Below are 27,381 nucleotides of genomic sequence, written 5' to 3'. Positions count from 1 at the left end.
TAAATAAATAAATAAATAAATATCACAGTTTGCTCTTATTTATTCAAACAACTTATCATGAGCTTTTCTGGTATAATCCTTGGAAACTCTGAGGAGCTGCAAATTTACAATACTTTTATTTAGCATCAAATATTTAGAAATAAACACTAAACTGTAATACCATTTTGTCATGGTTGCTGTGATTTGTCACACAAAAAAAATGCATGCAGAAGGTTGAATTAAATAACTACACCAAGAAAAGTGATATAATTAATTTAATATCTGCTTACTCTATATATAAAATCCATAATTACTCTTTAAAAACATTTATAAAGGGGATTAGATTTTCCTCATATATTATTATCAGAAATATTCCACCAAAAAGAACATAAGAACTTTTCATACTAGGTCAGACTGAGTATCTTGTTTCCAACAATGGATAATCCAGGATACAAATATCTGGCAAGATCCTAAACAGTAAATAGATTCCATGCTGCTGTCATGCACTGATAAGTAGTGGCTCTCTCTTAAGTCTACTGAGTTAATAACAGTTTATAAATTTCTCCTCCAGGTATTTGTCCAAACCCTTTTTAAACCTAACTACTCTAACTGTCTTAACCACATACTCTGGTAATGAATTCATTGTTTATTGAGTGAAAAATAATTTTCTCCGATTTGTTTTGAATGTGCGTCTTACCAAAGTCATGGAGTGTCCCTTAGTCTTTGTATATTTTTAAAGAATAAATAACTGATTTATATTTATGCATTCTATTCCACTCATGATTTTATAGACCTCTGTCATATACCCCTCAGACATCTTTTCTCCAAGACGAACAGAACCAGCCTCCTAAGGAAGCCATTTCATACCATTTATCATTTTGGTTGCCCTTCTCTATACTTTTTCCAATGCAGCTACATCTTTTTTGAGATGCAGCAACCAGAACTGAACACAGTTCTCTAAAGGGTCGATTTTAAAAGGGGCGCGTGGGCGTCCATGTGTGCAGTTCCCGGCACGTGTACATGGACGCGCTGATTGTATAACATGCTTGTTTTATGAAGAATGGTACTGTTTCTGTTTTTCCAGTGTTGCTTATAGAGGCTGGGTTCTATTTATACTTTCTCTATATAGAGGCATGTTTCTATTTATACTTTCTGGTCTCTTTATTCTGTATTTGGTCAAGGTCTGTCTGTGTTCCCCATGTGTGACCGAGGTGAGGTATTCTGCTGCCATATAACTTATTTATAGTGATCTTTAGCAGTCTGATTTGTTCTGTTTTCTTAATAGGAAGTGTATTGGTGTTCTAGGGCCTGATATAATATGTGCAGTGTTACCTTTTCATAGATCATATTGTTACTGTTTGAGTGCTGGCAGTTCAGGTTGTTTTGGTATGGGAGGTTTACTATATTGTAATGGTAATTCTATTTATTCATGGCTTTCTGAGGACCAAGCCCACACCCAGCACACATTAGAAAAAATGTAATTCCATAGGAGTTCCAAGTGTCTTTTTTGCAGGATTTTCTGGTTGGCACCACAGCAAGGCATGTAAATATAATATGCATGTTGTAAGTGATATTTTGCCTCAGAAGGCTGTACTTTTGAATGTTCTTTATTCATGTAAAATCTGTTTTAAATGCATAATTCAAACGCTACTATTCATCTCTTCCTAAGCTCAGATGCCTAAGCACTTTTTCTTCCGCTACCTAAGCTATTTAATATATGTATATTAGTTTCATTAAATCTATGGTAACCCTCCGCTACCCTCCCCCCCCCCCCCACCTTCCAACCCCCTTCCAATCCCTCATTCCTACCCCCTCCCTCGGAATACCTTGTTACCCCAAAAAGCCAACTCTTATCAGTTCTTACCAGTTTTGACACGTTACTCTCCATGCTTAAGCTGTATCCAAGTTTTTCTCTCCGCCTGTTCTATGTAAGACAACTTTGTCACTGTTTTTATGGTTGCACTGTAAACCGGAGTGATAATTAACTCTGTTATTTGAACTTCGGTATAGAAAAGTTATAAATAAATAAATAAAATAAATAAATAATTGAATTGTGTGTGTGTGCGCAAGGCTGTAAGGTTTCTTAGGGTACCTAATACCCTTCCCTTGACCATGGGTTCTGTTTGGGGGGGGGGGGTGGAGGGTATCAGTTTTAAAAAATATTTTATTTATTTATTTATTTATTTATTTTAAAACTCTTCTATACCGTCATTAAGTTAGATAACCATCACAACGGTTTACATATAGGCACGATAAAAAATATGAGTGGTATAGGTTACAAATTAAGCACATGCTATCATAGTACGGTAACAATATAGTACACTAAGCTATTTGTTTAAATTGAGTTTATCTGTTTGGTAGGAAATTGTATAAGCGGTTCAAATTTAACATTAAAGTGCACTTGTAGGTTTTAAAAACAATATAGATTGCTGGAGAGAGCTGGACTAGATTGCTGGAGAGAGCTGGGCTTTTTTTTTTTTTACGGACATGGGACAGAGACTGACCCACGTCCAGTGGGAACAGGGGGTGGGGGGGAGGGGGAGGGGGTGGGAAAGCACCGGCTCTGGTGGCTCTCACTAGCCTTGTGGAGCAGAGAGGGTTGCTTGTCTCTTTGCATTTTCCAAGGTGATGAAGGATTCTGATGGAATCCAAGAGGGTTCAGATCTAAGCTGGCCTCCCAATTCCAAGGCTGAAGGAGGAAAGAAAGAGCTGGCAAAGAAGCCCATGCAGCCGTTAGGTAGCATTCTACCTTTTTATATGCAAGGGTAGAGGAGTTTCCTAGTCTAGGGTTTTCAAAGAGAAAAGAAGCCTTGTGGAATGATCTCCTGAGTCCTACCTTGGTGGCTTTAGGACTTGTCTGTTTGAACTTTTCCTTGGACAAAGACTGTTCTTGTGCTCTGGACTGTGGCTTTTTTTTTGTGTGTTGTTGTTGTACCTGATGAATTTGGGACTCTCTTCCATAAAATCTAGCACAATGCTTTTTATTTTGGAGTATGATCCTCTTTAGGATCCTACAGCTTTATCCTGTTCCCATGACGGAATATGTGTCCACAACCTTGCAAGAAATGGATGAGCTCTCTGCAGAGCTTGGAAGTGTGATCCCTTCTAGAGGGAGGGTTAAGCATTTATAGAATATTGTGGGATTATCATTGACTGCTGCATCTGTCCTGCATTTCCTGCAGATACCGTCACCAGTGTCGAAGACATTGTCCCCAGAAAATGTACAAGGATAATGAGCGCAGGATGTGTTTTGCCTGTCCATCACCTTGTGCTGACTGTCATAATGCTACACATTGTTCATCCTGCCAAAACAGCTATTACCTCTATGGTATGAGCACTTCTCTCCTTTCAGAATCAACATTATTTGCTCGCATGTCCGCTCCTTTTAAAATTTACCTGTTTGTGCGCATCTATTTATGTGCACAAAAATCAAATAGGAAAACTAGATGGGCCATTTTGGTCTTTATCTGTTGTCATTCGCTATGTTACTATGGATGTGTTGAGGTATTTCTTTTAAATACAGCCAGAAGTTATTGTGCACTAAGGGGACAATTTTCACATGTCTGCAGGTAGTTGCAAAGTCTGCAGGTACTTTTATGCATGGTCTGGTCACCAATTCTCAAAGGGAAAATACATGCAAATTTTCTCTTTGAGAATTACCTTGATAAAAAAAAGTACTTGCAGGGAACTGCAGTGCTATTTCTGCAGGTATTTTCCCCCTGCAAAAACTATGGGGCGGATTTTAAATGCCCTGCGCGCATAAATCCGGGTGGATTTACGTGCACAGAGCCCTCGCGCGCCTGCGCGCCTATTTTGCATAGGTCGCCGGCGCGCGCAGAGCCCCAGGACGCGCGTAAGTCCCGGGGTTTTTTAAAAAGGGGCGGTAGGGGGCGTGTCGGGGGCGTGACCGAATGACGTGGTGTTTCGGGGGCGTGGTTTCGGCCCGGGGGCGTTCCGGGGGCATGGCCGCAGCCTCCAGACCAGCCCCCGGGACCGGAACACGGAGCGGGGCGGCCGGCTGACGCGCACAAATTTACATCTGCTTTTCGCAGGCGTAAATCGTGGAATAAAGGTAAGGGGGGGTTTAGATAGGGCCGGGGGTGTGGGTTAGGTAGGGGAAGGGAGGGGAAGGTGGGGGGAGGGCGAAGGAAAGTTCCCTCTGAGGCCGCTCCGAAATCGGAGCGGCCTCGGAGGGAACAGGCAGCGCGCGCTGGGCTCGGCGCGCGCAGGTTGCACAAATGTGCACCCCCTTGCGCGTGCCAACCCTGGATTTTATAAGATACGCGCGGCTACGCGCGTATCTTATAAAATCCAGCGTACTTTTGTTTGCGCCTGGTGCGCAAACAAAAGTACGCGATCGCGCAATTTTTTAAAATCTACCCTTAAGTGAATTGATGCCTCCCCTCACCTAACCCTGCCTCTGAACCCCGGCTACTTTTCCTATGTGTAAAAGCAGACACGTTGTTGCTTCCTGTGCAGTGTGCATACTTTTACTGGGGAGAAAGATAGGCAATGTTTCAGACAGCAAATTTACCAAGCTAGATTGGCTATTTATACAGGTAAACGGCTATTGAAAATTGTCTGCTATAAAAACAATAATTTCTAATTAATGGAATTAGGATTTGAACAAAGACTTCAAATGTTTTAAATCTTGTCCACATGACTGAAGAGTTGCATTGTCAGTATTTTCAAACTGTAAAAATGACCAGTCACTGATTTTTTCCTTTTTTTGAACACAGATAAAAGTTGCATTCTGCACTGTCCAATTGGAACCTTCCAGGACTCCAACAGCTGGCGCTGTGAAGTTTGCCACATTTCTTGTCAGACTTGCCATGGACCATCAGCTCATGAATGTGATTTGTGTCTAGATGGAAAGCAGTCTGTATATGGCTCATGTCAGATTCTAACCTGTTCATCTGGACAGTACTTTGCTGGTACACTTATCTGGTTTCCTCTGATATATTTGCAGAGTTCTATCTTAAAGTTCAAACATCTGTCCAGTAGAGTAGGTTAGCTACTTACGAACCCCTAGCTAGAGATGTGAATCGTGTCCTCGATCGTCTTAACGATCGATTTCGGCTGGGAGGGGGAGGGAATCGTATTGTTGCCGTTTGGGGGGGTAAAATATCGTGAAAAATCGTGTGAAAAATCGTAAAAAATCGAAAAATCGAAAAAACGTAAAATCGCAAAACCGGCACATTAAAACCCCCTAAAACCCACCCCCGACCCTTTAAATTAAATCCCTCACCCTCCCGAACCCCCCCCCAAATGACTTAAATAACCTGCGGGTCCAGCGGCGGTCCGGAACGGCAGCGGTCCGGAACGGGCTCCTGCTACTGAATCTTGTTGTCTTCGGCCGGCGCCATTTTCCAAAATGGCGCCGAAAAATGGCGGCGGCCATAGACGAACACGATTGGACGGCAGGAGGTCCTTCCGGACCCCCGCTGGACTTTTGGCAAGTCTTGTGGGGGTCAGGAGGCCCCCCCCAAGCTGGCCAAAAGTTCCTGGAGGTCCAGTGGGGGTCAGGGAGCGATTTCCCGCCGCGAATCGTTTTCGTACGGAAAATGGCGCCGGCAGGAGATCGACTGCAGGAGGTCGTTCAGCGAGGCGCCGGAACCCTCGCTGAACGACCTCCTGCAGTCGATCTGCCGGCGCCATTTTCCGTACGAAAAATCGTCGGTTCAGTGTGCTGTGGCAGTCAAAAAAGCAAACAGAATGTTGGGAATTATTAGAAAAGGAATGGTGAATAAAACGGAAAATGTCATAATGCCTCTGTATCGCTCCATGGTGAGACTGCACCTTGAATACTGTGTACAATTCTGGTTGCTGCATCTCAAAAGAGATATAATTGCGATGGAGAAGGGCAACCAAAATGATAAAGGGAAAGGAACAGCTCTCCTATGAGGAAAGACTAAAGAGGTTAGGACTTTTCAGCTTGGAGAAGAGACGGCTGAGGGGGGATATGATAGAGGTGTTTAAAATCATGAGAGATCTAGAATAGGTAGATGTGAATCGTTTTTTTACTCTTTCGGATAATAGAAAGACTAGGGAGCACTCCATGAAGTTAGCATGTGGCACATTTAAAACTAATCGGAGAAAGTTCTTTTTCACTCAACGCACATTTAAACTCTGGAATTTGTTGCCAGAAGATGTGGTTAGTGCAGTTAGTATAGCTGTGTTTAAAAAAGGATTGGATAAGTTCTTGGAGGAGAAGTCCATTACCTGCTATTAATTAAGTTGACTTAGATAATAACCACCGCTATTACTAGCAACGGTAACATGGAATAGACTTAGTTTTGGGTACTTTCCAGGTTCTTATGGCCTGGATTGGCCACCTTTGGAAACAAGATGCTGGACTTGATGGACCCTTGGTCTGATCCAGTATGGTATGTTCTTATGTTCTTATGTACTATTGACTTCTTTCATGATCACGTGCTTATATTGCACCACGTGGCCATGAAGGAAGTGGGTGTCATTCCCCCGACCCCTGTTCTGACACCGGGGGGGGGGGGTCTCCTCTGAAGATCTGGGAATTGGGGAGACAGAGGGGCCCCTTTCCCTCATCTCATTATTTATCCCAGTGTTTCCCAACCCTTTCCTGGAGGCACACTAACCAGTCGTGTTTTGAGGATATCCATGCGCTGGGTCACCATTGTTTGCAAACATATCTTATGCACATTCCTTGTGGCAATCCTGAAAACCCAACTGGTTAGGTGTGCCTCCAGGAGAGAGTTGGGAACCCCTGGTTCCATAAGGTGTCTCTTATGGGGTTGGCTCCAGGGGCAGCTCCCCCAAACTCTGAGTCTTATTGCCGATATCTGGTGAGAAGTGCCTAAGGATTTTATTTATTTATTTATTTATATTCTTTTTTTATACCGAAATATAGCAGGCTGCCTTCATTCCGGTTTACATTGTAACAACAGTTTCATACAGTGAACAGTTATAAAATTATAAATAACACCAAACTAAGAGAAAAATGTGGTTATATAACGTCTCAGCAAAAGTAGATTAAACATTTTTTTTTTTTAGAATGAGACAAACTAGGTTAGTTTAGTATAGTACTTATTAGCATATATAACGAAGAAATTGTGTTTAGAAGGTGGTTGGGAATGGTCTATATAGATCAAATCATTCTGTGTATGATTGTCTAAACAGCCATGTCTTTAGTTCTTTTTTGAAGTTTTTGGAATTTTTGATGGAGCTTAGATATTCTGGGATAGAGTTCCATTCTTTTGGTCTGGCTATGGAGAAAGCTCTATGTTAGTAGAGGATAGTTTTGCAGAGGAGAGAGGATGAATGAATAGCTGTAATTTGTCAGAAGATCTTGAAGAGCGGGGTGATTTGTGGATTGTAATCATGTTGTCTAGGGATGAGTTGTTGTCTTTGTAAATTTCATTATGTATGATGGTTAGGATAGGACCCCATTCAACACTGACCTCTCTGTAAGATCCACAGAGCAGGGAATCCCTGTTATATTTATCTGTACAGCATTTCATTAGCTTAGCAGTGCTATAGAAATGTTAAATAATATTAATCAGAATAATACTGAGTCATACAAGGATTATGAAGGGTGGGCATGGCTAAATTCCATTGAGCGCTTCCAGGACAAGATGGAGGATAATAGGTTTATGTCCTGGGGAACCTAGGATGTAGGACTGTGGCTGAAGCACGTGACTAGCAAGGCACGTGATTCAGGAGCCCGGGGTCAGCCCGCACAGAAACCTAACAGTGCTGTAGTGCCCATGGTCCGGTCTGTACTGGCACATGTTGGTGCTTCAATAAATTGTCTTGCAGTTTCCAGGACTGCAAATTCAGGCATGTTTGTTTCATCTCCTTTGGGTCGCATCCTGCATCCAAGTGCCTCATAAAGGCCACGACAGGGAGGGTCACTAATGCCAGATGATTTCCGCATCTCCTGGATGGCTCCATCCCCTATAAGCTAAATGATCCCATGGCTAGACTGTTTTCCTAGGCTCAATGCTGCTTCTAAAGTAGCTTTCAGGAATGGTTCTTAATCCCTTACCAAGGAAAGATTGGCTCTAACACATCAATAATAGTCACTTTGTCATGTGACATGTGAATATTGTGCAACAAAAAATCAGCTTGGAGCTGGCTCTTTGCAGAATAGCGGGCCCGTTCACTGATCCCCCCCAATTTGTGGAGATGATAATTTTTCCATTGCCCATTGTTTCAAAAAAGGAGCCAGGAAAATTCAGGCTCATGCAAAACTTGTCCTACCCATGCAGGGAGTCAGTGAACGACTGCTTACTGCAGGAGGAATGCACGGTGCAGTATGCATCCTTTGACAGCACCATATCCTTGCTGAGAGAGTGAAGAAAGGGTGCATTAATGGCATAAAATGATTAGGGATGTGAATCGTTTTTCAACGATTAAAATTATCGTCCGATAATGTTAATATCGTCTTAAATCGTTATAGAACACGATACAATAGAAATTCTAACGATTTATCGTTAAAAATCGTTAAATCGTGTTAGTGCGCACTAAATCGAGTTAGTGCGCACTAACTCCCCGTTAGTGCGCACTAACTCGATTTAGTGCGCACTAACTGAAAATGATACAAATAAACACTTTCCAGGTCACTGAAGGTCAGTTAGGAATGAATATGTGTTCCTATTGGCTGGCTGCCCTCTTATCTATTGATGTTACCAAGGTTACCACTGAGGTGATGGTTGGGGGGATGGGAAATGGAACTGGAAACTAACGAACACCAACAGAAAATGAAACAAAGTGTTCACACTTCCCAGGTCAGTAAAGGTCACTTAGGAATGAATATGTATGTATGTATTCCTATTGGCTGGCTGTGCTCTTATCTATTGATGTTACCAAGGCTAACACTGAGGTAATGGTTGGGGGGATGTGAAATGGAAACAGTTGGAAGCTTGACAAAAAAAGTAATGTAATGATCAGCACTCACGTGACTAGAACTTGTTTGTTTATTATTTTTGTTAGCAGGCACCTGAAATGCTAGTGCATGTTGAATTTGCCAATCACTGTGCATTTTAGAAAGGTGGTCCTGGCTGGAACTGTACACAGTTCAAATATATGTAATTGATTGTTGGTAAGTGTATTTTTTAAGTAGCCACACTGGCACAAGTATGTTTACTTTTCCTCCTACTTAACTCACTAGCTCAGCTTTGTAAGAAGGGCTTCTCTGCTTGTGTTTTGTTTTTGTTTGGTGTGAGGAGAGCAGAAACATCAGATCTTTATTCAATCTACTACAGTCATCTCTTACAGTGCCCTATCCCTATTAATACCAGGAGTGTTGTGATCTTCCTGCACACAGTGCCCTAACCCTGATACCAGTCTGAGACAGCTCCCTCCCTGCATTACTAGTGAGAGGCTGGCTTCACAGACAGGGGGGAGCTGCCTGACCCTCACTCCTGACTTCCCCCATGTCCCAGCTAGTGAATGGTGTGTGGGTGAGGGGGGGGGGGGGGAGGATGGTGAAGTCTGAGACAGCTCCCTCCCTGCATTACTAGTGAGAGGCTGGCTTCACAGACAGGGGGGAGCTGCCTGACCCTCACTCCTGACTTCCCCCATGTCCCAGCTAGTGAATGGTGTGTGGGTGAGGGGGGGGGGGGAGGATGGTGAAGTCTGAGACAGCTCCCTCCCTGCATTACTAGTGAGAGGCTGGCTTCACAGACAGGGGGGAGCTGCCTGACCCTCACTCCTGACTTCCCCCATGTCCCAGCTAGTGAATGGTGTGTGGGTGAGGGGGGGGGGGGGAGGAGGATGGTGAAGTCTGAGACAGCTCCCTCCCTGCATTACTAGTGAGAGGCTGGATTCACAGACAGGGGGGAGCTGCCTGACCCTCACTCCTGACTTCCCCCATGTCCCAGCTAGTGAATGGTGTGTGGGTGAGGGGGGGGGGGGAGGATGGTGAAGTCTGAGACAGCTCCCTCCCTGCATTACTAGTGAGAGGCTGGCTTCACCGACAGGGGGGAGCTGCCTGACCCTCACTCCTGACTTCCCCCATGTCCCAGCTAGTGAATGGTGTGTGGGTGAGGGGGGGGGGGGAGGAGGATGGTGAAGTCTGAGACAGCTCCCTCCCTGCATTACTAGTGAGAGGCTGGCTTCACAGTCAGGGGGGAGCTGCCTGACCCTCACTCCTGACTTCCCCCATGTCCCAGCTAGTGAATGGTGTGTGGGTGAGGGGGGGGGGGGGAGGATGGTGAAGTCTGAGACAGCTCCCTCCCTGCATTACTAGTGAGAGGCTGGCTTCACAGACAGGGGGGAGCTGCCTGACCCTCACTCCTGACTTCCCCCATGTCCCAGCTAGTGAATGGTGTGTGGGTGAGGGGGGGGGGGAGGATGGTGAAGTCTGAGACAGCTCCCTCCCTGCATTACTAGTGAGAGGCTGGCTTCACAGACAGGGGGGAGCTGCCTGACCCTCACTCCTGACTTCCCCATGTCCCAGCTAGTGAATGGTGTGTGGGTGAGGGGGGGGGGGGGGAGGATGGTGAAGTCTGAGACAGCTCCCTCCCTGCATTACTAGTGAGAGGCTGGCTTCACAGACATGGGGGAGCTGCCTGACCCTCACTCCTGACTTCCCCCATGTCCCAGCTAGTGAATGGTGTGTGGGTGAGGGGGGGGGGGGGAGGAGGATGGTGAAGTCTGAGACAGCTCCCTCCCTGCATTACTAGTGAGAGGCTGGCTTCACAGTCAGGGGGGAGCTGCCTGACCCTCACTCCTGACTTCCCCCATGTCCCAGCTAGTGAATGGTGTGTGGGTGAGGGGGGGGGGAGGATGGTGAAGTCTGAGACAGCTCCCTCCCTGCATTACTAGTGAGAGGCTGGCTTCACAGACAGGGGGGGAGCTGCCTGACCCTCACTCCTGACTTCCCCCATGTCCCAGCTAGTGAATGGTGTGTGGGTGAGGGGGGGGGGGGGAGGATGGTGAAGTCTGAGACAGCTCCCTCCCTGCATTACTAGTGAGAGGCTGGCTTCACAGACAGGGGGGAGCTGCCTGCCCCTCACTCCTGACTTCCCCCATGTCCCAGCTAGTGAATGGTGTGTGGGTGAGGGGGGAGGGGGGAGGATGGTGAAGTCTGAGACAGCTCCCTCCCTGCATTACTAGTGAGAGGCTGGCTTCACAGACAGGGGGGGAGCTGCCTGACCCTCACTCCTGACTTCCCCCATGTCCCAGCTAGTGAATGGTGTGTGGGTGAGGGGGGGGGGGGGGAGGAGGATGGTGAAGTCTGAGACAGCTCCCTCCCTGCATTACTAGTGAGAGGCTGGCTTCACAGTCAGGGGGGAGCTGCCTGACCCTCACTCCTGACTTCCCCCATGTCCCAGCTAGTGAATGGTGTGTGGGTGAGGGGGGGGGGGGGAGGATGGTGAAGTCTGAGACAGCTCCCTCCCTGCATTACTAGTGAGAGGCTGGCTTCACAGACAGGGGGGAGCTGCCTGACCCTCACTCCTGACTTCCCCCATGTCCCAGCTAGTGAATGGTGTGTGGGTGAGGGGGGGGGGGGAGGATGGTGAAGTCTGAGACAGCTCCCTCCCTGCATTACTAGTGAGAGGCTGGCTTCACAGACAGGGGGGAGCTGCCTGACCCTCACTCCTGACTTCCCCCATGTCCCAGCTAGTGAATGGTGTGTGGGTGAGGGGGGGGGGGAGGATGGTGAAGTCTGAGACAGCTCCCTCCCTGCATTACTAGTGAGAGGCTGGCTTCACAGACAGGGGGGAGCTGCCTGACCCTCACTCCTGACTTCCCCCATGTCCCAGCTAGTGAATGGTGTGTGGGTGAGGGGGGGGGGGGGGAGGATGGTGAAGTCTGAGACAGCTCCCTCCCTGCATTACTAGTGAGAGGCTGGCTTCACAGACAGGGGGGAGCTGCCTGACCCTCACTCCTGACTTCCCCCATGTCTCAGCTGGTGAATGGTGTGTGGGTGAGGGGGGGGGGGAGGAGGATGGTGAAGTCTGAGACAGCTCCCTCCCTGCATTACTAGTGAGAGGCTGGATTCACAGACAGGGGGGAGCTGCCTGACCCTCACTCCTGACTTCCCCCATGTCCCAGCTAGTGAATGGTGTGTGGGTGAGGGGGGGGGGGAGGATGGGGAAGTCTGAGACAGCTCCCTCCCTGCATTACTAGTGAGAGGCTGGCTTCACAGACAGGGGGGAGCTGCCTGACCCTCACTCCTGACTTCCCCCATGTCCCAGCTAGTGAATGGTGTGTGGGTGAGGGGGGGGGGGGGAGGAGGATGGTGAAGTCTGAGACAGCTCCCTCCCTGCATTACTAGTGAGAGGCTGGCTTCACAGACAGGGGGGAGCTGCCTGACCCTCACTCCTCCGGGGTGATCTTCCTGCACACAGTGCCCTATCCCTGATACCAGGGGTGTTGTGATCTTCCTGCATGCAGTGCCCTATCCCTATTAATACCAGGAGTGTTGTGATCTTCCTGCACGCAGTGCCCTATCCCTAATACCAGGGGTGTTGTGATCTTCCTGCATGCAGTGCCCTATCCCTGATACCAGGATGTGTGCAAGAAGATCCCAACACCCCCGGTATCAGGAATAGGGCACTGTGTGCAGGAAGATCACAATACCCCTGGTATCAGGGTTAGGGCACAAGTTCTAGTCACATTGACTGATCACATTACTTGTTTTGTCAAGCTACCAACTGTTTCCATTTCCCATCCCTCATATACTGTCAGTGGGAAGCTTGGTAACATGAATAAATAAGAGGGCAGCCAATAGGAATACATATTCATTCCTAAACTGACCTTAACTGACCTGAAAAGTGTCAAATTGTATCATTTTCAGTTAGTGCGCACTAACTCTCCGTTAGTGCGCACTAACTGAAAATGCGCACTAACTCTCCGTTAGTGCGCACTAATCGGAAAAAACGATTTTTAACGATTTTTTAACTAAAAAATCGTGCCTAACACGATTTTCTTGCCCTGCCACACGATTTCTATCGTTAAGACGATATGGAAAACGATTCACATCCCTAAAAATGATATTGAATCAGCCTTCAGACTGTTGCCAGTGCACCCACGCTTCCAGTTCCAGGTGCAGTACTGTTTTGATAAATGTATGCCAATGGACTGTTCAGATTCATGTGCTCGCTTTGAGCTTTTCAGTTCTTTCCTGCAGTGGGTTGTCGAGCAAAGGGCAGGCGTAGAGAACGTCATACACTATCTAGAGGGCCCTGACTTTTACAGTCTGCAGAACTGATGCTCTAAGGGGTAATCAGCACAGTGCAGCGGTTACTACCCTAAATAGACGCATGGGATTACCACCCTTAACTAGTAAACCTTGATGCTTTTGATGCAACTGTAACATTGCCCTCTGCTTCGAAGGAGGGGGCTGAAAGGAAAGAGAAATTTGGATTCAGGGACAACCAATACGAGCCATGACTTTTTTTTACAGTCTGGGGTTCTGATGCTCAGACATTAAGGAAAAAACACGGGATTGCTTCTATGGCCAAGTCCATAAGCAAAGCACATCAAGCAAAACTGACTGATACATGGGGGTAACCTGCACAGCGCGGCAGATACTACCATGGGAAGCTTTCTAGACAGACTGGGTGGACTATTGGTCCTTTTCTGCCGTTATTTCTATGTTTCTATGTGAAAAAGAGATTGTGTGTAATGTGAGGGTGCTTGTTTGTGTGAGAGGGAGCATGTGAGAGTGTGTATATGTAAGAAAGAAAGCCTGTGTGTGTGTCTGTGTGTGTGTGAGAGAGAGAAAGAGGGTACCTATGTGTAGGGGGGTTGAGCGAGAGAGGAAGCCAGTGTGCAGGAGTGTGTGAGAGAGAGACATAGGTAGCCTGTGTGAGGGTGTATGCGTGAGAGAGAAAGGGAGCCTGTGTGGGTGTGTGCAAGAGAGAAAGGAAGCCTGTATAGGATGGGTGTGCATGTGAGAGAGAGAGAGCGAGTCTGTATGAGGGCATGTGTGTGTGTGTGAGTGTGAGAGAAGGGAGCCTGTATTAGGGGGTGTGTATGTACACTAGAGAGAGGGAGCCTATGTGTATGTGTGAGAGAGAGAGAGAGAGGGACAGAGGGAGCCTGTGTGAGGAGCAGTATTGAAAGAGGGGTCAAACTCTAGGAGTGGAGATAGAGTGGAAAGGATTGAGCCTAGAGGGGGAGAGATAGTGGCAGGTGCAGGAGTTGGGGCCTGAGAGGGAAAAGTGAAAGGAGACTGGCCAGGGGAGTAGGGAGAGAGGATAGAACTCTTATAGTGAACTTCTAGAGAAATTCTGCTCAAAATGTTTAAAACTCTGGTTCTTTAAGTAATAACTTTTTTGTTACATTTTAAATTAATTACTTAAAGATTGTCATGTATATTTTGTTATTTTGACCAAATATAAAGTATGTAGAATTTTGCAGAATTTTTTGTGCCTAATCCTGAGCATTGAAACTGCCAACCTAAATCTTGCTGGCTAGATTTAAAACGGCTAGATGCAGAGTCATTTTTAGCTGTAACCTAGCTGGCTCAGCTGCAGCTGAAAATTAGCTTAACTTAGGCCTGGAGTTTCCATTCTCATGGAGAATGGTGAATCTCGGCGGTAACGGGGGGCAGGGGAGCAAAGAGGGGGGCGGGCCTGCGAAAGCCGGCAGCGATCGCCCCACCGCGGTGTTATCACTGCCGGCTTTCGTACCCAATAGCGCCACCGTGAAAGGTGGCACTATTGGGCGCGCTACTGGCGGCGATAACGTGGCTTACCTTATCACCGCCAGTGAAGATACCGCCACATCCGCCTCCTCGCCGCCCCGACTCCTCCCCTCCCTGCCCCGCTCCCCACTTGCTATCGCATATGAATAGGTATAGAAAATAACCCCCTTAGCCAGCTAAATCAGGCACACAGTGCTCTTATGAAGTTTATGAAAAGACTTCCCTACTGTGAATTATTGAGCTAAGCAAAGTTACCATTTTGTTCATTCCCCAGATTACCTATAATTTCTGATATGGTTATAATCAGTCTCCTTTTGCACAGGTCAACTGTATTCCAGCTGGGACGCAGGTGCAAAGAGAAAGTTAAATATGCAGAAAATATTTATCAACAATGCTTCCCACCCAGCACCCTGATAACAGATTAATGGGATGCATGGGAAAAAGTTTTGCTTTGTTTCCTTTGTCATTTGATTGACAATATTTCAGGTTTCTTTTTAAATTTGTTTCTGCATTTTAGTATGCATTAAATTAATTTAGTGCATGCTAAAATGATCTTAGTGTGTGCTGAAACGAAACAAAAATATGTTGGGCTTTTTTTTCTGTTTTGGATTAGAAATAACAAAACAAAGCAACTAATGTCATTGGTATTTTCAATGTTGTTTCAATGACTTCACATCCCTAAAACAAACAATACTTGGCTAACAAATTGCTGTGGAATGTAAAGTGATGAATTTGAATGTAATGACCACAGAAATTATGAGGGTCATTTTCAAAGCAGTGGAAATATAATTGTCTGCGCCATATCCAGATAAACTGACTTACATATATGTGCCTGCAATGAGCAGAGGTGTTTGCAGAGGAGAAGACGAGGAGGGATTTGGATTTATATCCATTCTTTTAGATTTTCAAAATTATGCCCATAATTTTTCCTGAAAATTTCCTGCACAAATTATTTATTTATTTATTACTTTTTTATATACCGACATTCGATCTGAGATATCACATTGGTTTACATTCAGGTACTGTAGGTATTAGCAGGTGAAATTGTATGCAGGCAGATTTGGTGGGATAAATTCACCTTGAAATTGATCTAACTTAAGCCCGTATTTGCCAACTTTCTTATTCAGGCTATTACAAAATTACCCACCTACGTACTTTATTTTCTAAACTTTGAATGTCTCTTCAAATAGTTTAACTTTGCTGATCAAACAATTAAAAATTAAATTTATTGTTATATTTCATAGCTGCTGACGGCAAGTGTCGTGCCTGTGATGTGTCCTGTCAAAGCTGTATTGGACCCCACGCTTTACATTGTCTCTCTTGTCACTCTGGTAAGATTTCATTTTTCATGTATGGAACAAGAACAGCAGCATGAGGCCGATGCAGTAAGAAGATGCACTCAGCCTGGCGCACAGGTTGGACGCACGTTGTTACACTCGTGATACTGCATCGGTCCCCACGTGTTCTGTGAAGTGTTTATTTTACTGCTGCATTTGGCAAGAGGAGAAAGATATATAGAAGCTGTGTAGCACTAATGCTTGTATGCAGCAAAATAAGCAGCATGGAGCACCAATGCTACAAAAAACTCCTTTGAATTTCCCCATTACTAAACATTTTGGATTTGATTCAGCCCTGAAGGGTGTTCACCTGGGTATACTGTCTGAAAAGGGGGAATTTAGTGCTGTTTGGTGAGTTTTGAAATATTTAAAAGGTTATTCAGAAATCCTGAAAGATATTTGGAATGTGTATACATCAGAACCTGCCTATACTTACTCTGCATATCAACTCCATCTTCACTCCTGCCCACTACTAGCAATTCAGTCCTCTAGATACAACTTGTATTTGCAGGAGTAAATCCAGGCAGTCTCCCTTCTGCTCTGCATAGCTTCCATTTCTTCCTTTGAGAGGAACCTTGTAGTTTTTCTTTTCTTCCTACAGAAAGTCATAGGATCCAGGCCATACCACACTGTTTCCTTTTATTCTATCTGATCCCCCTGGAACATGGAATCCCAAACAAATGATAAGGAAGAAGTTTCAAACAAGCCCCATTCAGAGCCTTTTCTGGGCGTATTTAACAGGACTGCAGCCCGCTGGAGCATCATCTGTTGAAAAAGTTCCAGAATGCTGCAATTTCATTTGTAAATGGTACAAACGATATATGTTACTTCTGTGTGGAAATACAGAAAAACAGGTCTCTCCAGTGTTGCACTTCTCAACAATCTTCATCATCCTGTACTCTCATGACCTTAAATTCACAGAGGTTTTCTCTAACATCAGGGGAACATGCTGGTCTTATGGATGAGAGGGCCTGCCTCTACCAGAATCCCTGGCTGTCTACCAGTATGGGATCTAGAAAGCAGCTGCGGACTCTAAGGCTTTAGAGGAGTTCCAAGAACTGTCTGGTGTCTGTCTAGCATGAATTTGGTGGAGCAGGTCTGAAATGCCTACTGACCCACTAGCCTACATTTTAACCTGGAGCTAATCAGCCTCCTGAGAGAGGGGAGGGGGTGGACTATAGCTAGGGCTTCAGATTTCATAAACTCTATGTGGGTATTTTCAGCTAATTAATGGTTCTTTGGGGGTACCAAGAATTGGTATTTATCTGTGTTTTCGTGGTGCAGGTACTGTTGTATCATTGTTGGGTAACTTTTTCAGGTGAATAAAATATATACATTTGTGCAGCTGAGGAAATTTGTTAGCAGGGAAAAGGCACAAAAACAGTGCAGAGGATCCAGGGTAGACAAAGGAGGGGTGAGAGAGTACTAGGGGAAGTGGTATTTTCCATTGTTTATCTAATAAATACCTATTTTATTAGGGTTTATCAGTTAAAACTTAGAAGCCCTAACTATAGTGCAATTCTGCTGGCACTGATTCCCTGCAAGGTGTCGCTGCAAAATGTACAGAAGGTTGCATCAAGTTTTCCCTCGCGTCAGATGTTCCCCCCACATTTTCTGTGTTCCAGTCAAATGTTGCTCAAACATCCAGTATGTACCAGCATATGGCTGCGGTGTTAGCCTCATACTCCTCCATGGCACATAAAACTCAGCTACATGTTGAACCTGTTGTCCTTCTTGGCCAGTCACTAAAAAACTCAACAATTCTTTTTATTGCTCTGGATGAGCCTGCAGAAATGCATCACGTCTCGTTTCTAGTTCAAACAACTGCTGCCTATTCTGCTCTAAGGCTGACTTGCTTACAGGAATATCTCAAGGGCGTTGCCTACCTCCTTGGTCTGACTCGGGTGAAAGAGGAGGAGAGGGAGACTCGGGTAAAGAGGATCCTGTTTCTCATCAGAGAAATATGGCAACTCCACTTTAGCATCTTTGTGTAGTGGGTGTGATGGGGGGGAAAGTGTCCTCTGTTGAAAACACATCGGTAACTCTCTCATCCATTATCTGGGGAGTGAGGGGAGGAGAATGCTGTGCAGGGCAACAGATCTAGTACAGCAGATAAGGGGCACCTAGGGAAGTGACTGGAAAATAAGAAGCATCCCCTCGTGAACTACATGTATCTCATCTGTGACATCCTCCAGCCCAGTTGCACCAGCGTAATGCTTAGTTACAGTGCGATCTTTAGACCCCGCTCGTGTCACGTTCTAATGTATTCTAACAATTTGTGTTTGCCACAATCATGGGCCTCTTTACTGTGACATTGCTTCCACCGTGCTGTGCCTGATTGACACTTCAAATTATTCAACCAGACAGATACTGTACATGTAAAAAAAAGAGCTTACTTCCTGGCTATTGTGAGTCTCCCTGGAGACGAGTGAATCCTGTGGGAGAGTAGTAGAGAATGGGATGGATGCTGAGTGTAACTGCAAAAAAGAGGACGCCATACACATTCAATTGTGAAACCTTTGGCCCCATTTGGAAGGGAGTGTCTGTACAGACAGGTCCTCTTACAACTTTACCCTTAAGCATCTAGTGGTGTAGCTAAATGATATGTATAGAACTGTTTTAACATGGCACAGTCTGGTTCTGTGTTTCCCAGGCTAAGACTGCAGGGCTTCCTCCAGCCCCCTGGATGCTTGCCTCACAGGTGGTATTTTTGGCAATCAGCTCTTCCAGGTGTGTGAGTTGCAGGCCCCTCCTGATCTTGCCTAGTTTACAGGCTACTTGGGCTCTCGTATGACTTCAATTGTGCTTGAATTCCTCCACCTCCCAGGATGTCACACAATCCTATTGGCAATAGTATAAATTTGGCTCTATATCTGCCTTTTGATTTCTTTGTCAGTGGTTCGAGAGTACTCCCTATGGAACTGTAGGAAAGGTAAGAGCATGTCTTCCACCAAGATGGCCACTTTCCTGGCGTGAGCTGGGATTGCAGTAACTTTCTCTCTTTTCTGTACTTGAAAGGCCAGTTGCCAATAGTCTTTGGAGCATCAGCATCCCTCCAGTCCCTAGAGCAAGAAGGTTGGCTGTAATCCTGGCTACTACAAGCAATGGGCCATTTCTGGGAGGCTGAGGTCTTTCCAGCCTACTCAGTAGGGTATTGGTTTGCAGTATCCAGAAAAAAGTGTGTTATGTGCAGGTGTGTGTGTGGAAGTTCCTCTTATACTGTATACAGTCAGTATGCAGGTATGTAATGAAATTAGTAATTGTCTCATAAAATACTACTGATATGGTATGAACATCATTGATGATATAAGGCCTATTGAAACCTTAATTGGAATGTTCTAGAAGGCAATTAACTGAAGGAGTGGAGTTAGTTACGTGGTCCATTCCTATGTAGAAGGATCTCTCTAAAACGTTTATAGTCATTAGGGGAAGACAGAACCTAGGGGTAAGAGGGGCAGCATATTGCTAGCTTGCTTCCAGTGAGAAGTGAAGAGGAAGGGGAGATTGCTTTGCCTCTCTAAGTTGGAAACACAGGACAAGGGTCGTCTTGTCCTGGAACAGAGGAGAAGTCTGGTGTATTGAATTGTGGACAAATATGCATCTGCATCCAGAGAAGGATGTCCATCCATGGTTGACAGATAGGAGCACTGGTCCAAGAGCTGCAGAGTGCAGGTACTGAGGGGAGAACCTGTAAAAGAAGCAGAAGATCCCTACACTGCTCTTAAAGAATTCAGAGAAAAGGGATGCCACCAGGGGCTAAAGAATAAGAATTGCAATTTTTGAAAGTGTTTTGAGTTTCTTTCATTTTTCTGCTGATTCCTGAAAGTGGATTTTTTTTGTAAGTACCGTTTTGCCAGGGTAAACTTTTATTTTTATTGGAACAACACTCTTGGTGTGAGGACTGTTTCTAAAACAAACAGTGACTGAGTGATAGATTCCTTGGCCTAGGAGCAAGTGCTCCCCACCCATCTGGAAGAACTCCTGAGTCTGCAGCTAGTGTTGCAAGGACACAGTGCCCGCAGGTGACCTCTTCTTCAAAGGGAAAACTACCCTGAAAAGAGGATCACACAAGGAATCGCATAAGGAATCCTTTTAGTTCTTTTCTTAAAAAGAGCTTCAGGGTTATTTTTCTGCATCTTCCTACATATGTTTTGTTTTTTATGTATTGCGTTAACAGTTCTGCTCCTAAAATTGAGGTGGCGAATTTAATGAAAGACTTGGGTACTGTTGTACTTTACTGGCCTGATGAGGCTGGGGTTATCCCCCCTGAAATCTCTGAAGCTGGAGTGAAAAAGTATTTGAGCATGCGGATGTGGTGGTGTGGAAACAAAACTGTGGCTAGTCACTGTGGACTTCTTGCCTTTAGATCACACTGTCCAAGCATCCTTGGTATGGTTTCTGCCAGCTTCCAGCTTTTTCTATTATCGCCTACATTACCAGAGCTGCTTTGCATGTTTGAAAAGGAATAATGAGGAGTGTCTAATGCATGCCATGGCTTTACAGCAGAGCAGACCCAAAAATCCTCATTAAAAACCTATTTATACTGTGAGGCTTAGACCAGGTCATCCTTAAAGGGGCTGTGTGTGCCACTGAACCAACAAAATGGTTTTGAAGCAATGATGGAATCTACAGCAGTGTATGGGACAAAGACCTGCTATTTTTCCCTAAACAGGCCATTGTTTAAACTAGCCGACCTGGCTAGCTGGATATGAACTTGTTGAGGCTGCAATGACCTTCACAGACATTGTATTCCTGTAAGCAACTGGCTGTGTTTCCCAGTACATCCACCATCACGTGAACCTGCTGCTAGGGAGAAAAATCACTTTTAATCACCCATCAATGACTGTGGCATATCCAATGAGTGATCATTGGGCATTGACATCTGGCTTGGGAGCCATGACAGGTTAGGGAGAAAGGAACTAAGAAGAAGAAAGCTTGCAAAGCCCAGTCTCCTCCAGTGACTGAAGGGTCTGCTGTCACCTGTCACCTTCCCTCCTAACCCCCCAAAAGAGGTGAATATGGGGGATCCAAGCCTCCAACTCCCTTCTCATCTGCACACATTACCAGCCACAATAGAATTTCTTTACGACCTTTAGTGAATATAGTGTTAAACATGTTGCACTAAGGTGTGTTAAAAGCACAGACATGGAGCAAAGGACAGGTCAGCCGGTGCCATTGGAGCGAGAGTGACTGGTGATCTCTCCTGCCATCTGCTGATTACATTTATATCTCATTCTTATTAATTTCATTAAAAACCTCAAGGCTATTTATAATATTGCAAGCAGATTTATAATTACAAAACAAAACCATTCCTAAATCCTTAATTAAGTAGAATCATAAATGAATCACAGTATACAAAAATAGTATAACGGTTCAGTCTCTCCCATACATATAATCACGATTCCCAATTCGATGAAATGCATATAGTGATTCCAATAGTATCTTGTAATACATATATTCATAATTAATAAAATCCCCATCGTTAACAAATATAGTACTGTTCAGTGGGTATCTTACTTTGGCCAGCATTGGATGGGTAGGTGGGGGTGGAGGAACTGGGCGGTGAGGAATGAGAGGTCTCAGAGCCCCATCACTTGGTTGAGGGTTTGGAGGTGAGGGCAAGGATATTGGAACTCAGAACCTCTTACTGGAGGAAGGCTGGACTCGGAGTACCGTGTTAGTTTGCCAATGTCCTCAAAGAAAGTTAAATACACCTTTTGACCTCTAATTAACTTTTTGCTTTAGCCAGTGAGTTACCAGAAATCGCACAGCTTAAACGTGATTTGCAGCATCCATTTTAATAATCATGAGCTGCTTTGCATATCTTTGCATGTGATGCCACATTTAAAATATTTTCTGTCTTAGGGTGTAGTTTTTCTTTTGCATCGATAACACAAGCCAGTGGGTTACCATTAACACAATTTTAATGTGCATTGGACACCAAAGCAAGCATTTAATCCTCATTGAGGCATTATTGCACTTTAGTAAGTTTAAGGCTGGGGGCTATGTCCACCCTACCGCCATTATCATGGTAGCGGGGCAGACATTCCCTCCCAAGCCCGGAGGGGAGGGGGGGGGGGGAGATGGGAAGTGTAAGGGAAGGGTTAATGGGAGTAGTCAGGGGAAACGGGGTTTCAAAATAAGAGGAATCATTTTGATTGGCTCTGCCAGCCGGGTGCTGGAAGGTGGGAAAATGTGAGGGCAGCTAGGGGACCATTAGCGGCAGTTTTACTCAGTCTGGCATGTGGTAGGAGCCTGAATGTTTTCCCTCCCTGCCACCCATTCATGGGGTTATGTATAGGGTGTGTTGGGGGGAAGTGTTGTGCTATATCACAGTTTGCGGGGGTGGGGGCTTAAGCCTGAGCCAAGTTACTACAATGTATAGTTAAATGTGCTGGTTGGTAGCTTGACTTCTGAGATATGTATAGCTGGAAGGGTCCTGCACAAGGCAGGTTGATGGCTGGGGGGGAGGGGGGGGGTGGCCTAGAGGGCCTGACATGGCGGAGATCTGCTGTTGAACCTCACACCGCCTGGGCGTGGCATTGGATGGGGCTAATCCCCAAAATGAGGAAGGGGGTTTGCTGGAGTAGGGGTATCGAAGTTTGTGAGGCTCGGATTATTGTTTGGTTTAATAAACTGCAGCCATTGTTAACGCAATATATGTGTTCTGTGATTTGTTCATGGGTGCGAGGGGGAAGGTCACGGGAGTCCCATATGCCCATGTTAATAGACCTCGGTAATTAGAAAGAAACAGGCACGTTCCTTGCTCTTCTGGATTATGCTGTAACTGTACTGGATCTCTTTTATCTTTGTGGACTGAAGTTAACAATTAATATTTGACTGTTTCCCTTTTTTGGAATTATGTTTTGAGTTTTGTTTTGTTTTTTCATTCATGAAGAATTTCTTCTAATTATTTCAAAATTAATAAACAAAATTTGAAAAAGAAAGAACGGTACATACACAACCAACTTAAACTGATTAGCTGCTAAAAGGTTGTAAAAGGGTAGTGGGAGCCCAACAGATATTATCTTCATGTATTGAGTGGGACAGCATGGGATGGCACTGTGTAGGACAGGAATTCCTCTCCCAGCTATAACAAATCAAGGCAATAATGTAGAATAATATATACTAACATCCTGTGCAGCAGTTTTAGAAAATGGAATTTCATAGCTGACCAACCAGTTAGGAGATGTGGCGGATTCTGTATAAGTAAATGTCAGTCCTTAGTAGTGAGCCAATGTAGTATTTGCTGGGACCTGGGAGCTTAACTGGCACACCTGGGTTTCTTTCTTCGGCAGCTTTCACTCAGGGTACTTGGCCTTTTGTAGTACTGCAGAGTGAAATAAAAGCAAAGGAAAAACTGGAACGGCTCAAACTGCTGTGGTGTGGGATCGTCTGTGGCTTAGCCCATAACTCAAATCTATTATATTTAGTGCCATAATGTGTTTAAATATAAATTGAAAAAATAAGTCTTTTTAAAGAGTCATAAAAAATAGCAAAATAGTGGGTAAGCATTTACTGCTCAGTAATTTCTTTTTCACGGTGGCTTAGGGTGTAGAACTTCATTCATCTGCAGTAATCTCACAGCAGATGCTCAGGATGGCTAGGGAGGTAGCTTAAAGAAGATGAAAAACAGCATGATCTTTTTATTATTATTATTATTACTATTATTATCCAACAGGCTATTTTCTGAATGATGACAACAGATGTGTTGAATACTGCCCCCTCGGCTTCTTTGGGAATCTATTTACCCAAACGTGTGAGAAATGTTCATCAAACTGCGAGAGCTGTGCGGGTTCCAGTGATAACTGCGTGATGTGCAAGGCTGGACACAGCCTTTTCCTTCACAGTGGGCGCTGCCTGTCCAGCTGTCCAGCGTGAGTAATTGGAAAAACAGAGCACCATGGGGGCCATGACGGTGAGACGATCAAAGTCAGTTGCATCTGCAAACCATATAATTAAAGAAAAAAAGAAACTGCTTTTCATAAAAAAACAAAAAACAAAATGCTGTTACAGCGTTAAAGTACTTACCAATGATGACTGAAAATATCACGACTACAGATTGGGATATAACTCCCCCTCACCTATTATCTGAGTTATTTCCCATCAAGTGGTGCTGAGATTCTTTTTAAATGATCTGCTAAAAGTTTGGGATTGATGGGGATAATAACAAAGTGTCTTTTTATATGAGGAACTTTGTTAATTCAATTTTGATTTTAGCTAATTATTTTCTGTAGTCTCAGGCAACAGGCCACTAAATTCCACCTGATGAGTTTTGCCCAGATATATGTGCAGAGGTATAGATGGTGATACTTTGGCCTGTCTCTAGTTTTACAGCTATGTGCCAGGCAGCTGTGGCCTGTGCAATTTCTGTAGTGTGCAGCTACTAGACTTGAGCCAATATAAATGTTTGTTGGCAAATTGCAGCAAACGGAAGCTGGTAAAATTTTGCTAAACCAGTGGGCTCGGCTTTTCTACACTGAATGTGTGAAAGTGTTGTTAATCCTCCAACATATGCAGTAATCGATGTCACAACCTCCAAGTGCCGTCCTGCTAGGAAGGTCTAAAAAAAAAAAATCCTATTGCCTTTTTTTTAAGGTTGCTATGCTATTTCACTTTTTTCTTACCATTCTCTCTCTCACAACCTCTGCATATTATCTTTCATTCTGGCACTAGAGTGTTTTGACATCATAGCTGACATCATTGTGATTAAAGCCATTGTAATAACTGAGCGGGAAAGGGCGTGTTCAATTATGGTACCGATTAACTAGTTCTTATTGTGTGACAGGTGAGGACGGTGCTGAAATGATGCCATTATGGGGGACAATTTTCAAATTAGTCTAAATGGTTGTGAACTACACGGGCAGCTTACATGCATGTCCTTTGTGCAGATTTTTCAGAGGGAAAAAGTCCTTGGTTGTTCACCTTTCAAAGCCAGCAGCCGCAAAGTGTGCACGCTAAAGGAGTCTGCGTTCTTTGTACCTTCTGTTTGCATGCATGGGTGGTCGAACAGTGGTGGTGGTGGGGGAAATAGCGTACGTACAGTTAAAAATCACCTGTGCAGAAGATATTTTTTACTTCCCTGATCTAAACACGGCACAGAAATTTTCAATGTACCTACGAGCTCTCATGCTGCGGAGCCTGTGTGTACTTTTAGCCACTTTTGAGGAAGGCGGTTTTCAGCAGGCTATTCCACCTGGTACATACGTTTTGAAATTGCCCTCTGTACATGAATGTTTTCCCCGAGCCGTCTTTCTCCGCTGCAATCCATTCAAAATTCAGCTGTATGGCTTATCTCCCTTTAACGTCGCTATGATCATGTGACCTCTCTCTTTCTCGTCTACATGCTCCAGCAACTCGGTCTTTACCTTTCCTTCTCTCCTCTCCTTTTCCGTTCATCCTTCCTCATAAATTCTTCTCATCAGACAAGTCACTTTTATCTGCGCCTTCTTCATCCATGCTTTCTACTCGGCTACACTGTATTTTGGAATACACTTCCTGAGTCAGCGTTTCATGTTTCCTCTCTGGCCATGTTCAAATCCAGTCTAAAAAACTCACATTTTTGAGGCTGCTTTTAGAATCTCAACCACTTCTGTAATATATCCTTGTTTTCACTACCTTCTAAGCTCCATGAAGCAGGGACTGTCTCTGATGTATATTTGTACAACACTGTGTACATCTAGTAGCACTTTAGAAATAAGTAGTAGTTGTAGTACGCCCGATGTGGAAAAGCCTTGCAGGTAGACAATATCCCCTTGATGATTTTCCCCCTGGGTTTTTCTTGGGGGGGGGGGGGAGTTTGGAAAATAGCCTATCACTGAATAGAAATGCTGTAACCTGGGCTCTGAAAAGTAAACCGGAGTCACAAGAACAAAAAAAGGGTTTCCGTACTTGCTGGGCAGACTGGATGGACCTTTTGGTCTTCTTCTGCCATCATTTCTGTTTCTATATTTCTATATGTTTCTATGTTGCTTAACACCTCTACAATTCCGTTATTGTACATGCTGTTCCTTTTCTGTTTGTTTCCTCTGTAGAGGTTACTATGAAAATGCTGAAGGCCTGTGTGAAGCCTGCGACAGCTCTTGCTGGACCTGTGATAATAATAACAGGGACTGCCTGTCATGTGCAGATGGCCTGTACCTTGAGAACAGACGCTGCGTGGCTAATTGCTCCCCGCGGTACTACCCAGATGAGGATGGTACCTGCAAGCACTGCTCGGCCCACTGCAATATCTGTTCTGATCCACAAATCTGCATAAGTATCTTATTTTTCTCAGTCATTCATGTAAAAAATGGGAATCTAGCAAGTTTTTGTGCCATGATTTTGTCACTGCTGTGCAGCATAAATTGTTGGAGTGGGATAAAGCCGGATATTCAATGGCCTGAAATAATTTAATGAAAGCATGGTTGGTTGAGTGGATATTAATTGTGAATTAGCAAGCTTGTCAGCACTTTGCAGTGAATTTCATGGCAAAGATATAGGTCAAAAGATACCATTCATGATTATGTTATAAGTCACTGTGGAGGAAATGGAATGCTGGTATGCTACTATTTTGAATTTGGTGAAAACGGCATATTTCTTATCAGTTTTTAATATAAAATAAGGCAATTATTTGCTTATTTCACTCTTTACTGCACATAACACATATTTACTCCTCCACAATGGCCTTTTAATAAGTATTCATAAAAATCACTCAAGACACTATCAAGACTCATTTTTTAAAAATAATTCAGCATTTATACATCAACGTGTTAGATTGTAGTGATCAGGGTATGCATAGCAACTGTGTTGTCTGCTGTTCGGTTTTAAAAATTCATGTTAGTTGTTAGGCAGTGACAGGTTTTTCTTTCTTTGATGTCAGGTCTTAAGCTTAGTGAAATAGTCTAGAGATAGAAAGGGCTCATGCAGAAATAAAATAATCTGCAGAACACTGAATATTTTCATACAGTATAGGGCTTGCACAATAAAGTTTAATGTGCACATTAAGATGGTCCCTCAAGATGTTAATGAGACTGCCCTCCCATGTAAATGAGGGAGCATCATATGCTAATGATACTTTACAGGGCAAGTGGAAATTGCGTGGTATGCTTTCCACACTTGCTATTTTCCAAGGGCTCAGTCAAGCCTGAAAATGTAACATCAGCCTCAGACAGGAGTTAAATTATTTTAGGTCTGCTGCTGCTGCAAAATTCCCCAGTGCTAACCTGCCCAAAGTGAAAGGGCCAGTTAGCAGGGGGATTGCCTCTCTTCTCCACCCAAGACAAAAGATGAAGGGGCTGGCGTGCCCCTCCCCAGCACACACATGAAGGGGCTTGGAGGCACTGACCCTCCCTACCCCCACACTATGTATGATGTGGAGGAGCTTGACTGCTCAATAGCTGAGCCCTGATTCCTCCGGGGGGGGGGGTTTCCTGTCTTTTTTTCTGG

General features: G+C 44.6%; 1 protein-coding gene across 1 annotated transcript in view; it reads left to right on the top strand.

Annotated features, from left to right (window-relative positions):
* Nucleotides 1-4,724: 4,724 nt before the first annotated feature.
* The window catches only part of LOC115074730 (proprotein convertase subtilisin/kexin type 5-like), a 103,599-nt gene continuing 80,942 nt past the window's right edge, over nucleotides 4,725-27,381 (top strand). The window contains exons 1-4 of the mRNA XM_029574495.1: nucleotides 4,725-4,913; nucleotides 15,862-15,948; nucleotides 23,636-23,831; nucleotides 25,989-26,212. Coding sequence (XP_029430355.1) covers nucleotides 23,770-23,831; nucleotides 25,989-26,212 — 286 coding nt within the window. The 5' untranslated portion in view covers nucleotides 4,725-4,913; nucleotides 15,862-15,948; nucleotides 23,636-23,769. The remainder of the gene's footprint in view (nucleotides 4,914-15,861; nucleotides 15,949-23,635; nucleotides 23,832-25,988; nucleotides 26,213-27,381) is intronic.

Source organism: Rhinatrema bivittatum, chromosome 13, assembly GCF_901001135.1.
Source record: "Rhinatrema bivittatum chromosome 13, aRhiBiv1.1, whole genome shotgun sequence".
NCBI lineage: Eukaryota > Metazoa > Chordata > Amphibia > Gymnophiona > Rhinatrematidae > Rhinatrema > Rhinatrema bivittatum.
This window is presented reverse-complemented; position numbering and strand designations above follow the sequence as displayed.